This window comes from Manacus candei, unplaced genomic scaffold (assembly GCF_025592945.1).
Source record: "Manacus candei isolate 608988 ecotype Guabito, Panama unplaced genomic scaffold, ASM2559294v1 h1tg000084l, whole genome shotgun sequence".
NCBI lineage: Eukaryota > Metazoa > Chordata > Aves > Passeriformes > Pipridae > Manacus > Manacus candei.
This window is the reverse complement of record NW_026138132.1, coordinates 2,930,399-2,944,274: the sequence shown is the minus strand read 5'-3', so window position 1 is coordinate 2,944,274 and position 13,876 is coordinate 2,930,399. Positions and strand designations below refer to the sequence as shown.

Sequence of the window (13,876 nt, the reverse complement as noted above, 5' to 3'; positions counted from 1 at the left end):
GATTTGATTACCCTTATCTTGGCCTGCAGGACAATATATTGCTATTTAATGTGGAATAATTGCATTCCCTTTTTTATCCTCTTGACAGTTAAGACCTCAGAAAGAAAAATAACAAATAGCTTGTCCATCCTTGCTTTGTTAATTATTCCAGTGGAGATTAAGACAAGATCTCTCTATAAGTGACAGAGAGGATGACTCTGGTTTAAAGCCACAAAGCCAATTTTACCTGCTGAGGATTTAACCATTGATTCAAGCTTTGGGTGCAGTCAGCTGGAAAAACAAAGCTAAAACATTCCTGCAATAAAGAGCCAATCCATAGCATGTCATTCATCACAGCAGACTGCACTTACCCAAATACACACAACCCCTCACAACACCATCCATGGCATCAGTGTTTTGTTAAGCTGATGAGAAACAACTCAAGTGTTTTGCACCATCCCACTGTTTCATACCCTCGATTAACATTCATACACCAATCTTTAAAAATAGAACCAAATAACACAATTTTTAAAAATTGTTACTAATATTCTGTGTGGATTCTGGTTTTTCACAGTACTGTAATTAAAGTTTTTATTATGCTGGTACCATTTGATCAGAAAATAATTGATCCTTTCAGAATTGATATATCACCTGTTTGTACTTCTGTCCCACAGGACATCAGATTGTCCAAAATTAGTTCTTAAAGTGTCCTGAATTGCAGAACCTTTGACTCCTCAAGAAGAAAAGGCCCTTTATTCTTGAGATGCACCTTGATTAGTCCAACGAGACTAATTAATCACGGAAAACTACTCCATTAGTAGGCACTCCAACATGGTCAAAGCGAACCTCAGGCATGTGGGGTGGTAAACTTTTGTCTGGGTTTGGAAAATCAGGTTGGGAGCAGTGTGGGGCACGTCCCCCTCCTAATTAAGGCTGGTGTGCAGGACTTGTGCAAAGCTGGGCCTGCCTTTGTGAGCTCAGGAGAGCAGCTCAAGGGTGGAAATAGGGTGGATGGAGCCTTGGGGGTGATTTAGGCAGGATGAGTCTCTGATTTCTATTTTTATAATGTGACCTCCAGGAATACTTTTCTGAAAGCAGGGGAAAATGATGAACAAGCCCATATTCTGAATTCCAGGCAGATTTTCTGCCCTGCACGTGCAACCCATTAAAAATCAGGAGGCACATCCTAGAAACAGTTTCCAGAAGACAGCACTGCTCTAAACCCACTGGGAGAAACTCCTGCCCAGAGCCAGGAGTTCATCAGTCTGCTGGTGGGTTTTGCTTCATTCATTCCTGCTCTTCCAGCCTCTGCAGAGGAGCCAGCATTGTCAGAGGAGTGCCCGGAGTATTCCATGGCTCAGCTCTGAATGAAGCTCATTTAAATCTATTTATTGGTGAAAACCAAGTGGGCACGGTCAGCCAGACCTCTGGGTTCAGTGGGTTTTGCCTCAGGAAGGGGATGGGCTTTATGACACCCTGGCACATACAGAGGGTGAGAAAACATCCTCAGGAGTCTTAAAAACCTGGGAGGAGTTCAGTGGGTTTTTAGGAGAATGCCACGTTCCTGTCAAAGTCCCAGATCTTCCCGAGTCAAAAATTCCCACCGTAGCCAGAGGCCCTGCTTAAAACTGGCATCGAAATACAGGTCCCAGGGGTCACTCCGGTGCCTGGGAGGAGGGGCAGGTGTTTCCCCTGGAAGAATCCTGCAGGGATTTGATCCCTGTAGGTGGAGGCTCATTGATGCTCCTTTGCTTAACAATCGCATTTGTGAGCTGCATTCGCCGCCTGGGTGGGGCATTTCCCTGCCCTTGTGCCGGGGGAATCTGCCCAAGGAGCAGAAAAGTCGGGGTTTCTCCTCAACCAGGAGGGCGGGGAGGGGAAGGGAAGGGTGTTTGTGGGGGCAACGGGGGGGCTCCTTTTTTCTTCTGCCCCCTCCCTGTGCACACACGCAGACCTGCAGAGAGGTCTGGAGAGAAGGCTCCGGGAGAGATACTGCTTCCCACAGGCTGCCACATGGATGCAGGGGACGTAAAAAGCTGGATGTGAAAGGATCCATCCCCTCTGCAGCCTGTGGTGTGCTCGAGTTCACCTCACACACACACACACACGGATATAAATACGTGCACCCACCTTGTCATTCAGGTTCTGCAGCGCCTCCTTCCCCGTGGCACTCCTGATCTCCACCTTTCTCCCGAAATCAACAGATGGTTCCCCTCCCTTCCCGCTCTGCCTGGAATACACGGACGGAGCATCCGGACCCAGGTGGGCGACATCCTTCTGCTTTGCCACGACTTTGTTGGATCCCCGGCCCACCGAGAGCGAGTCGAAGTCGATGGTCTTGTTCTCCAGGGAGCCTTCCACCGGGCAGAACATGCCACAGAATTTCTGCCGGGGCTTGGGGCTGCCCGAGCCCAGGTTTTTGAAGAAGGCTGGTACCTCTTCCTCCTCGCCCTGCCGCCCGTTCTGCTTCCTCTCAGCCATGGCTCGGGTGGTCTCCCTGCCGAGGGGGAATAACAACAGCAGTAACCAGGAGGGTCCTTCACACACACACACACACGAGCACACACGCGGGGAGAGGAGAGGTGGATAAAAAAAAAAGGAAAAGCGATGGTTCTGGGTCCTAAAGACACGGCAGCATCAGCTGCAAAGGGCTGTGCCCCGCAGGTCCCCTGCCCCCATCACAGCCACCGGCCAGCCTGTGGCTCTTTGATGCAGCGCAAAGTTGAGGGAAAAGGATGGGGCAGATCCTGCTGCAATCAAGGGAGGAGGTTTCAAGTTCCCAGCATCCAGATGGGGAGGGAGGGAAAAGGAGAGAGAGAGGAGAAAAAAAAAAAAAAATTAAAAAAATAATTAAAAAAAAAATGCTCACTCTGCAGCAGAAACTGGGGACTGCTCCGGAAGTGATGCGAGTGGTGAATTGGCAAATGGACTCGATCAGGTTGGAGCCAAAGCCCCCCTCACGCCCAGCCACCCACCCGCTCCCCCTCCCCTTCCCCGGCGTGCGGCTCGTGGTCCAGGGAGGGGATGGGCAGCGGGCACCCCTCGGGCAGGGCACAGAGGGGCTCTGCCCTCCTCCCTCCTCCCTCCCACCGCCCCCTGCCCTGCCTCCCCCAGCCCCGCAATGGTGGGGCCGGGCAGTGCTCCGGGAATCCCATTGTTCCTCACTTTTCCCGGCGCGGCGGAGCCGGAGGGCGGGAGCAGCTGGGATCGCGCCTGGATCAGCGGGGCTGCGGCGATGCTGACTCAGCTCCCCGGCCTTTGGGGCATCGCCGGCGCGGACCCTCCCCACGGGGGGCAAAGGGCTGATGGATGGCGCTGGAGAGGGGATGAGAAAGAGAGACAGATGGGAGAGGGGTGTGGGAACCGGGGAAACGAGCCGGCGAGCGGGGCTTACCTCCGGGAGCCGAAATTAGTGACCTTGCCAGGCAATTAAGGCTCTGCAGTGCCAGGAGCCCCCCGCCTGGCCCCGCGGGGGAGCAGGGGAGGCAGCCAGAGGCGGAGGGCAGGTTCGCAGAGGAGGAGACAGAGCAGCCCCTGCCCGTGGTGACAGCGACAGCGACAGCGACAGTGACCCTGCACTGGGCGAGGGGAGATGGGGGGCGAGGGGAGAGGGAGAACCACGGGGAGATGGGGAGCAAGGAGAGATGGGGAGCAAGGAGAGATGGGGAGGCAGAGAGGAGATGGGGAAGAGAGGAGATGCGGGGAGAGGGGAAACGGGTCAGAGATGGGGGTAAAGGGGGAATGGAGGCAGAGGAGAGATGGAGGACCGAGGGGAGATGGGGCAGAGGGAGATGGGAGGCAGAGATAGACGGGGGTAAGTGGGAGATGGGGCCCCCCGGCCGGCCCGGCCACCGGCGCTGTCCCTTCAGCACCACCCGCGCCCGGCCCGGGGGGGTCGGAGCCCGCCGGGCACTCGCCGCCCACCGCAGCCCCTTCCCTGCCGGGCTCCAACCCCACCCCAGCTCCGCCTGTCTGGGCTCCTCTTTTACCTCGTCCCTGGGGTTTGTCCCTAAACGAGCCGCTCCAGGCGGGGGGAGGGCTGTGGTCATTCCCGAGGGGCTGCTTTGGGCAGAGCCCCCCGGACCCCGGGGGACCCTCGGGATGGGGGAGCAGAGGCATTTTCATCACAAAGGTAAGAGGTGCAGCACACAGCGGGTTTAGCGGGGCTGCCTCCACCTGATACACGTTATTCACGTGTGATCTGGGGGCCTTTGGGCTAATCCATATGTAATATTCCTGCAGCCCAAACCCCACGGCCAGGCTGGTTATTGCTATGCATTATTCATTGATCTGCATCTTTGCACATGCATACATTAATTGTTAATTGAGAAGCATCTGTGTCCAAACGGCCACTAAGCACCTTTGCAAGATTCAAAACAAAACAAAACAAAAAAAAAAAACAAAAAAAAAATCCCCAAAACACTAAAAGCACTAAATAAAAATACATTTCAAAAATAATAATCTCGGAGCCTTCTCTCCCTGCAAACCACACCCAAGACAAGGCCTTTGTACCAAAACGTGGAAAACCACCAAAGCCAAGGTCACAACTAAGTGAAGGCCTGTAATAAATGCACAGCACAGTGATAAAAGACTCCAGACTAAAAGGAAAGGAATAAGCCTGCAGCTTGGCCCTGGAGGATGAGGGTGATGTGCTCTGGTAACTAATGAAGGAGGGAGGAATCCGAGGCTCTCCAGGGGCACAGCCCCACCTCCTTCCCCTTCTGGGACCGGCCACACTGATCTCAGGTGCTTGGTCGGGGATTGGAGGCCAACAGATGGTCTCCCAGGTACACACAAGTGCTGTATTATCGAGGGTTTATAAATATTAATTGCCACGGCATCGCTGCCCAGGAGCTGCAGCCAGTGCTGAGAGAGGCTCCAGCCGGAGCAAAGCCTGGAAGTGATTGTGCTGACACGTCCTGCACTTTGCTGAAATGCAGGCAGTGGCTTCCAGGGCTGGGCTGAAAGGCAGCTCATTCATCTCCTGGCACAGCCCTGGGGATGCTCAGATGGCCACGGGAGCTGGGGAGGGATGGCAGGGAATGATCTGCCAGCGAGACGGAGGCTGGGAGGGGACCCAGGCAAGAATAAATCCTGCAGGCAGAGCTAAACCTCCAAACATTCAGAGCTGGGAAAGGTCACTCCCAAAAGCTCAAGTTTCCTGCCAGACAGATCTGACTCTTTTACAACAACCCCTCAAGACATGGGCAACAAGCAGACCCTGAACATCCATGTCCGAGTGTTTCCCCTTTCCACAGGCACTTGAGGACACACTCAGCAGTGCCTGCAGTTATTTGGGGTTTGTATTTCCAGTCCTGCTCGCGGGAATTCTGTCAAAGACATCTCAAAGACATCTGCTGAGTCTCTGACTGGCCTCAGGTATCAAAGCAAAGGTGATTTGTCACCCATAAGGAAACTCAAGCACCCCAAAAGAGTCACTGAACCTCTAAAAGACATCCTCCTTTGTATTCTCCTTTTTGGGTGCTTCACAGGGTGTCTGCATAGTCCTCCCTCTGCCTTTGTGCTCCTCTCGTGGACCCTGAAAGAAAAGGAGGGAATTTTAAAAAGGTTTTATTTCCATCTGTGAAACTCAAGTGTCAGATCTTGAGCAATGCCCAGCCACAGCAAACTGCACTATTTCTGTTGCACTGGAACTGAAACATTTCCATGTGCCTACAGGACTCCAGAGCTCTATTCCTGAGGAATTTCTTCCTCCAGAAAGTGTGTTATCCTGAATAAAGCTGCACCAGCCAGTGCACTGAGAACTCAGACCCCCCCAAATCACTTTGATTTTGGGACTAGACACAGAAACTTATTGTCTCTGTGAGTCCCATTGAGCCTCTATAACGTCTGGCACACAGGTCTTGTTTTAAATCCCAGAATTCCCAATCAGACAGATCAGATTCCCATCAATTTTGTTATCATAAAAAGATTATAGGGGCATGTAAGTTATATTTCAGTTTGAGTTTACAGCTACATAGCACAATTCCTGGATGGTGACATAGTAAACCAGCAATTTTTTTGCCCAAGCTCTAAGCATGGAAATAACCACATTTTGCTGAAAAATCACTGGGATCTGATAACCTGTGTGTTTAACAATCCCACAGGGTGCCTATTTTCACTGAGAACCACACTGAAAATGACAGTGACCCTCCTCTGAAATTCATAAACCCAGGATCAATATGAAAATTCCTCAGAAAACAGCTCATTCGTGGTCCTACAAAGGTGGAGAAACACTGGAGTTACCCAAATACCACCTGAGAAACGAACCAGGGCAGTTGGAGTCACACATTTGGTCTCCATGCAGCAGCTCTTCACTCTGATCCTGTAATGAGCATTAATTAGTTCTTGAAGTATCAGTTGTAGGGACATGCAGAGCAGAATAACCTGGACACTTATCTGCAGGTAAACTGTTTAGCAATATGTGGAAATGATGTAATTTTATCACTGATAAAACCCACACAAGGCAGAATAAAATGGACAAAAGGGAGAAACCGAGTGGAGTCACATCATGAGGTTTTCTTCACATCCTCACACTCTTGGCAAGTGACTTCCAGCAGTAACAGCACCACAAAAAGGTGAAGTGATGAGTGGAGAGCTGGAACTGCACAGGAGAGTGGCAGAACTGCCCTAATTTAAAGCCTCTTTCATGCTGCTGCACAAAAGTGCTGAGTGCCACAAGCACTCGCTGCCTTCAGCACTCAGAGCACCCTGAGAAAAGACAATCCCTGCCTGGGGATTTGCCTCAGCTAAGGCAAGGAGAAAAGGATGGTGTGAAGAGCATGAGGATTTCACAAGGATCCCTTTGCAGAAGGAATTTTATGTTAATATAAAGGGGGAAACATGGATGGGCTGGCTCCCTGTCAAACAAGGGGAAAATTGGGTCTCTTTACTCACACAGTGATGTTCTCTCTGTGCTGAAGTGCCCTGGCATCTGTGGCCTGCCTGGAAAAACTCAGGAGCACAGGATTTATCCCTACCCTGTGTCACATCCGTGGCTCAGGGGGTTTCTGAGCTCCTCCATCCAGCCAAGACATCCCAACTCACTTCTTACAAGAGCACCCAGTGCCAGGACAAGGGGGAGTCTCTTCCCACTGCCACAGGGCAGGGATAAATGGGATATTGGGAAGGAATTCTTCCCTGTGAGGGTGGGGAGGGGCTGGGCTGGAATTCCCAGAGAAGCTGTGGCTGCCCCTGGATCCCTGGAAGTGTCCAAGGCCAGGTTGGAGCAACCTGGTCCAGTGGAAGGTGTCCCTGCCCATGGCAGGGGATGAAATGGGATGAGCTTTAAGGTCCCTTCCAACCCAAACCACTCCATGATTTTCCAAGAGCAGCTGAACAAAGCTTGAATACAAACCAAGAACCGAATTTCAGGGATGCTCAGGGCACAGCCTGTGCTGTCCCCTGTGCTGTCCCCAACATCAAAAACACCAACCTGTTGCATGTACACATCTGAATTTCAGAACCACAAGCTGGGAAAGCCACCTTCCCTCTCTCTGGGTGTTGCTTTACCTTATTGCTGCTCCCTGTAATTTGAATTTCCTAAGGTGCAGGCTCAGCATCGAGAGGTGGCAGTGAAAAACTGCATTTCCAGAACATTCCTTGGACATTAAGAATCAAACCCCATCCTAAAATGCTTCACTGGGTTGGAATGGTTCTGGCAGAGCACGAAAACTGAAAGACCAAGTTGTCTGCAGAGAAATCATTAACCAAGTTCCCTCTGGGATATGATAATTGCTGGAGAGGCTGACAGCTTTTCTTGGCGTGGGGCACTCAAAGACGAGACACATTATTGCAGAAACATTAAAGGCCAGAAGAAAGTCCTTTGATAAATGAGTAAAGTCCATTCAGATGCTGGTACAAAGCTCATTTATTTCCGTGGTCCTTTTTTTTTTATTTCCCTTTCTCCTGTGCCTCACTTTCCCTTTATGGTTTTGTCCTCAGCAACCTCCCAGCCCTGGTTTGCAATTCCTGCCAATCAAGGTTTGCTGCCAGTGGCTTTTAGTCCATGAAAACAGATGGTTTGAAAGCCACATTGTGCCACCCGTGCCCACAGCCAGGAGCACAAATATTTAGGCAATTATGAGGGGATTTTCCAAAGGCACAAATGGGAATTAGGCACACAATTCCCATGGATTTCCAGAGGGAGTGGAGGGCCCTGCTGCCACCAAAATCTCTCCTTGCTAATTCAGCATGTGGAAGGTACCAGCCTGCCCTGAAATCAGATTTTTCTCAGCTATTCCCAGGATGATAATCATGGACAGAAACAATGGGAATCTCTCTGAACCATTCAGGGTTTAAGACAAAACTTCCAGCAGAACTGCTGATTTCCTTGAGGCCTCTAAGTGACATTTGGAAGCCCTGGAAAAGATGGATTTCAGCTGAGGACTGAGGATCTGTTCTTCCAGACAGTGTCATTAGGAGAGCTCAGCCATCTAACCACAAAAAGGCATCATTAGATGTTCACATTTCCTCTGAACCCCTCTCTCAGTGTGACAGCTCCTGGCTCACCACCACCACCATCCATGTGGACCTGGGGCTCCACAGGAAAGAGCTGTTGATTTATGGACCGGGATCAGCTCCAGTTTTGCCAGCATTTTTCCCCCCAAAGGACCCAAAACAGATAACAAAAATCTTTACTGTTGCAACACGGCTTCAAAACAGCCCTCCCAAGCCGGGGAGCTCTGGCCAAAAATGAGTGAATATCAATTTATGTCCTGGCACTGGGATCTCCTCCCCTGCTCTCCATAAGATCTTCCCACTGCAAGCAGATCCACGTGGCTTCCCACACCTTCTGAGCACTGCTCCTAAACAGGGATGGCAAAAACAAGAGCCAGGGGCAGAAAGCAGGGGATGAGTCACTGCTGGAGTGTTGCAGCTCCCTGGGCTCCTTTGAGACAGGACACAACAGCACTGAGAACAGAAGTCAGCAGTAAACTCGAGCTGAGAACAGCCCAGATGAGCAAATACTACTTGGATTAATGTGCCAACGTGGATCAGAGGTGAAGTGCAGCCTCACCTTCCCTTTCTGTCCCTGCTCCCTCGTGGCAACTCTTACTGCACTGCCCACCAAGGGAAACTGCCTCTCACTGACTGAGCTGGAACTCCTTAAATACAGGATAATAACATCCTGGGACACATTTACCCTCAGCACAGGATGAGGGGCTCAGAAAAGCCTTCCCTGGGCACTGGAGCCAGTTTTGTGCCCCCAGAGGCAGCGACTGAATCCACCCTTGGATCAGACCCGTGCTGAGAATGTCCCTCACACGTTCACACACACAGCCCCCACCAGCACAGAAATCCTTCCCCATCCCTCAGCAGGGACTCAAAGGCTTTCCACAGCAGAGATGTGAGCTCCACAAGGGAAAAGGAAAGGGAGGGAGGCACCCTCCAGGCTCCAGGGGAAGAAGGGAGGCAGGAGGAGGATGCCCAGGTGATGCAGGAGGTGTTGCTTTGTGCTGATTGTTCTGTTCATCAGCTTCAGTGGCTGAAACCTCTGCCAGTTCATGGCACAAAAGCATCTTACCCTTAAGCTGCATTAAGCAGCTTCCCCTCGTGTTTGGTGCTGGCTTTAGAGCCTATTTTAAACCCAGGGCACCTGTCTGCACAGGTAGGCATTTAAAACCAGCTCTGAACACGCTGCTGGGCAGGTTTGCATCCACAATGACCCATCTGGGGAACCCAAGGAGAGAGAAAACATCTTGAGACCCCTGATAAATAGATTTTCATGCTTTACTCTGCAACAAAAATGCCAGCCAGAGACAATGGTCCAGCAGAGGGAATTGCTGCACTGGAAATCCAGTGGACATTGTGGCTAAGCAGGTGTCATTTCCACCTGGAAAAAATGGGGGATAACTACAAAAAAACAGATTTCCAAGCAGTGCAACACTTTCAAGTGAAAACAGACAGGACTAAAGCTTCACATGTGCTCCACATCACCATGGCAGCAGGTGTATAATGTTGTTAACACAGAACCAGCAACCTCTCCCAAAGGTCTCAGGCAAAGATTTCCTGGATGACCAGCACTCCAAGGGAACTGGGATTTACTTCAATGGCAGGAGGAAGAACGGGAAGGACAAACAGTCAAACCAAAAACCTCGTGCTGGGAATTTGGAAGCAAAAAAAATCAAACCAAATCATCAAAGCCCACGATTTGGAAAGCAGAAAAAACCTCCCTTTTCCTTCTTGTTTTTACCCCCCTTTCCTCTCTCGTTTTTATCCCTTTCCCCTCTTGTTTTTACCTCTTTTCTCTCATTTTTGCCCTTTCCCCTCTTGTTTTTACCTCTTTTCTCTCTTGTCTTTACCCCTTTTCTCTCTTGTCTTTAACCCTTTTCCTTCTTGTTTTTACTCCTTTTCTCTCATTTTTATCCCTTTTCCCTCTTGTCTTTACCCCTTTCCCCTCTTGTCTTTACCCCTTTCCCCTCTTGTCTTTACCCCTTTCCCCTCTTGTCTTTACCCCTTTCCCCTCTTGTCTTTAACCCTTTTCTCTCTTTACTCTTTTTCTCTCTTGCCTCTACCCCTTTTCCCTCGTCTTCACCCCTTTTCCCTCATTTTTATCCCTTTTCCCTCTTGTTTTTACCCCTTTTCTCTCTTGTTTTTACCCCTTTTCCCTCTTGTTTTTACCCCTTTCCCCTCTTGTTTTTACCCCTTTCCCCTCTTGTTTTTACCCCTTTTCTCTCTTGTTTTCCCCTTCTGTCCCTTGTTTCCCCAGGGGTTTCTCCTCTCCCCAGCTGTGCTGCCTGGGGGAGCTGATGCAAACTGCTGAGACACGTTGCTGTCACTGAATTTTCCTGTTAAGCCCAGAAGAAGCTTCAAGCAGAAACATGCCCTGGGCTGGTTTTTGTGCTGCTCAGGTTCTTCCCTTTGCTGAAACATTTTGCCACCCTCAGCAGCCCACAGTGCCCAGTGGGAGAGCTCAGGCCCTTCTGAAGAGCCTTCAGCTGAGCACTCACACCCAAAATCATTTGTCAGTGCTGAAAATCTCATCTCATTACATTTTAAACAGCCAGGACCAGACAAAGGCAGCATTATTAGCCTCACTGTACACGGGGGAAATGAGGCAGAGAAATTCAAATTCACCCCAAAGCAGAGCAGCAGCCCCTGACACGGCAAGACAGCAGCCAGGCTCCTGCTGGGGAGATCCCCCTGCCTGGGGATGCTCCTGCCCTCACACCTTTCAGCCCCTATTTCTGGGCAGCAGCAAAGAAAGGACCAAACCCAGCCCCAGCAGAGAGATCCCAGCCCTCCCCGTGCTGCAGAGACATCAACCACCGTCCTCATGCTGCACTTATTAAATAAATCTAATCTTATTAAACTGCATTACAAGCTTTTATTTCATAAATCTGTGTGCCTCCCCGAGCAGGCAGAGAATTAACTCCTGCCTGGGCTCTGCCTTTCCCCCCTGTGGCCTGGCAGACCCCCCATCCCTGCAATCCCACTGCAGCTTGGGAGGGGTCACACAGGGGATGGAAACATCCCAGATGCTGCTTTGACACCCCCTAAACTTGGTGCTGCTCTTTCAAAAAGAGTACAAGTTGCATCCCCTCCAACATGTGCTTTATACACAGAAATATTTGCCTGAAATCACCCAAAAAGCCTCTTGCAATGAAATCACAGGGTGCCAGTAACTCCTGGAGGGGAGCAGGACCACGAGGTCAGGTCTGTGGCATCCTCAGATGCTGTGACATCCTCTGCAAAACAGCCCTTCCTGCCCTGGGGTGCTGGGATTGTGTTTGAATGATCCGAGGTCAAGGCAAAACAATTTGTTAGATAAACTTCAGTGAATCAAAATGCAAAATTTCAGGCCTCCATCCAGCAGGAAACATTTCATCTGGGGGCTGAGCAGGTGGTTGTTTTTTTTTTTTTTTTAAAGCTGAGTTGGACTTTTTGTAGGACCAAAGGAAACATTTGCAGAGAAAGATGTTCTCATTTCAAAATGCACTTGTTTAAGATCATTTAGAATATTTTAACTCTTCAAAAAAAAATTCCCTCTCAAGCATTTTGACAAGGGGCTCAAATCCATTTTGCCTCAATAGATAGGTTTATATTCAATACATACCAAATCCATTTTGGCTCAGTAGATAGGTTTATATTCAATACATACATGTGGGTAAAGAATATCCAGGATTTAAAGCTCCACACTCCCAAGTCTGAGCCCCACAACAGGCAGAATCCTCCCCAGGTCCATTAGAGCCTAATTAGTTTTTAATCTGGGTTTTTCCAATCTCCCAGAGATAAAACAAACAAACAATCTCCCTCCAATTACTCCCCACTTTCTTTCTCAAACAGAAGCCAAGAAATTCCCATTACAGAGGGGAAATATGCACAGAAACATTTCCTGTTTGCTCGGCAGAGGAGAGACTGGAATCTCGAGGCTGCTTTGGCAGGTATGTGAAGCACTCACTTGAGTGAGTCTTTACAAGCAAACCAGTCCCCTTTAGCAGCTTGTTCTGTTCCACCCTGAACACCAAAGCCTGGCAAGAGAAGCCTCAACATCACTTGTTCAGGGAAGGAAAATTCAGGTTCCCTGCTTGGCTTCCCAACTGACTCCTTTGGTGACCCCTGGCACCATCACTGCTTCCACCTGTGCCTAATGAGTGCTCCTAATATTAATTACCTGCAACTGATAGGGTCCTTAACTCCTTAATGAGTAGAGACTCATTTCAGACGTGGGGATCAAAGATCAAAAAGGCACAATAACAAGATGAAATTATTTAAGAAGTCTGCTGTGCCGTGCACTAATTAATCAGCACCTCAAAAATCAGGTTTGAGGAATATGAGCGTTGATATTTGCTGATAAAAACATGTGCACAGCTCAGCACTGAGCACAGTGTTCCCATCTTCTGAGAATCCAGGAAAGTCCAGTCAATTAGGAAAAGCAGGATTTTAAAGCCCAGTATTCCTATCATCTGCAAATCTGGGAAAGTCCAGTCAATTAGGAAAAGCAGGGGTTTAAAGCACACAATTTTTCAAAGGATCTCTCTCAGTTCAAGGCAGGGCACGTAGGATATATTCACACTCTCAAACACCAACAAACAAAATTCAAGTTAAGGCAAACCTTGAAAATGTTCCACCATCACCCCTGTGGGGGGAGGAATGTTCAGGTCTGGTAGAAAAGATGCTCTAACTGAGGATAAATTTGAGGCTGCTGGGAGGAAATGGTCACCACTAGGACTGGAAATGGTCACCATCTCTGGGAATAGTTAAGTTGGGAAGGTGGTTTAATTCTACCACAAGGAATGTGGTCTCTGGAAACCTGTCTCCTCACTGGAGGTGATTCAGAGTCTCTCACCTGTGCCTGTGCCCCCTCTGCCCCCCCTTTGGTGGTACCTGGGCACGTGCCCCCTTCACAATTAGGTCATTGCCGAGGTCATTTGGGTTCCGTTCTAAACAAAGGCTGTCGATGTGCCAGCGACCCCAAATTCCTGAGCTCCTTCCCCAGTTCTGGGGGAGCCCCCAACTCCTTTAACCGGGACGAGCCACTTAAAGGGCAGAGCCAGCAGTGCCCTGCTGCTCCCCCCGGACCGACCCACCCATCTCCTGTTTTCCACAGCAGATCCCAGAGGGAGGATGTGCTGGCAGGAGGAAAAGAGCTGCGTTCTGTCCGGAGAGGGGATGCCTGAATGGCGATAAAGGAGCACAAAGTCAGCCCTGGGAGCTGCCGGGTCCCCTTCACCTTGCACCGCCAGCTCCCACCTCCCCAAAAATGCCCGGCACTCCAAAGATCCGAGCGTTCCAAGCCCCCGGATCCCCCTCTTTGTGTGCCGAGCACATGTGGCTCGTTGCTGAGGGCGCGGAGACAAAAGGGAGGGAGCTCGGGCTCACAAAGGAACCCCCGGCTAAAAAGCCCCGTCCGCTCAAGGGTTAACGGGGAAAGCGAGCCGGGAGGATGTTTGGA

General features: G+C 50.2%; 2 protein-coding genes across 3 annotated transcripts in view; both read right to left on the bottom strand.

Annotated features, from left to right (window-relative positions):
* The window catches only part of DPYSL2 (dihydropyrimidinase like 2), a 57,866-nt gene extending 54,936 nt beyond the window's left edge, over positions 1-2,930 (bottom strand). Inside the window, exons 1-2 of one of the 2 annotated variants that reach the window (XM_051811839.1) lie at positions 2,849-2,930; positions 2,110-2,476 (exon numbers count right to left, since the gene is read on the bottom strand). In XM_051811839.1, the coding sequence (XP_051667799.1) occupies positions 2,110-2,460 (351 nt within the window). In that variant the 5' untranslated portion in view covers positions 2,461-2,476; positions 2,849-2,930. Of the gene's footprint in view, positions 1-2,109; positions 2,560-2,848 lie in introns of those variants that run through there. The other variant, XM_051811838.1, reaches the window with a different exon arrangement.
* Positions 2,845-4,028, bottom strand: LOC127482038 (uncharacterized). The gene is made up of 3 exons (XM_051811970.1): positions 3,374-4,028; positions 3,145-3,294; positions 2,845-2,849 (listed from the first exon to the last, which is right to left on the bottom strand). The coding sequence occupies exons 1-3, from the start codon at positions 4,026-4,028 to the stop codon at positions 2,845-2,847; spliced, it is 810 nt and encodes a 269-aa protein (XP_051667930.1).
* Between the last annotated feature and the right edge of the window lie 9,848 nt (positions 4,029-13,876).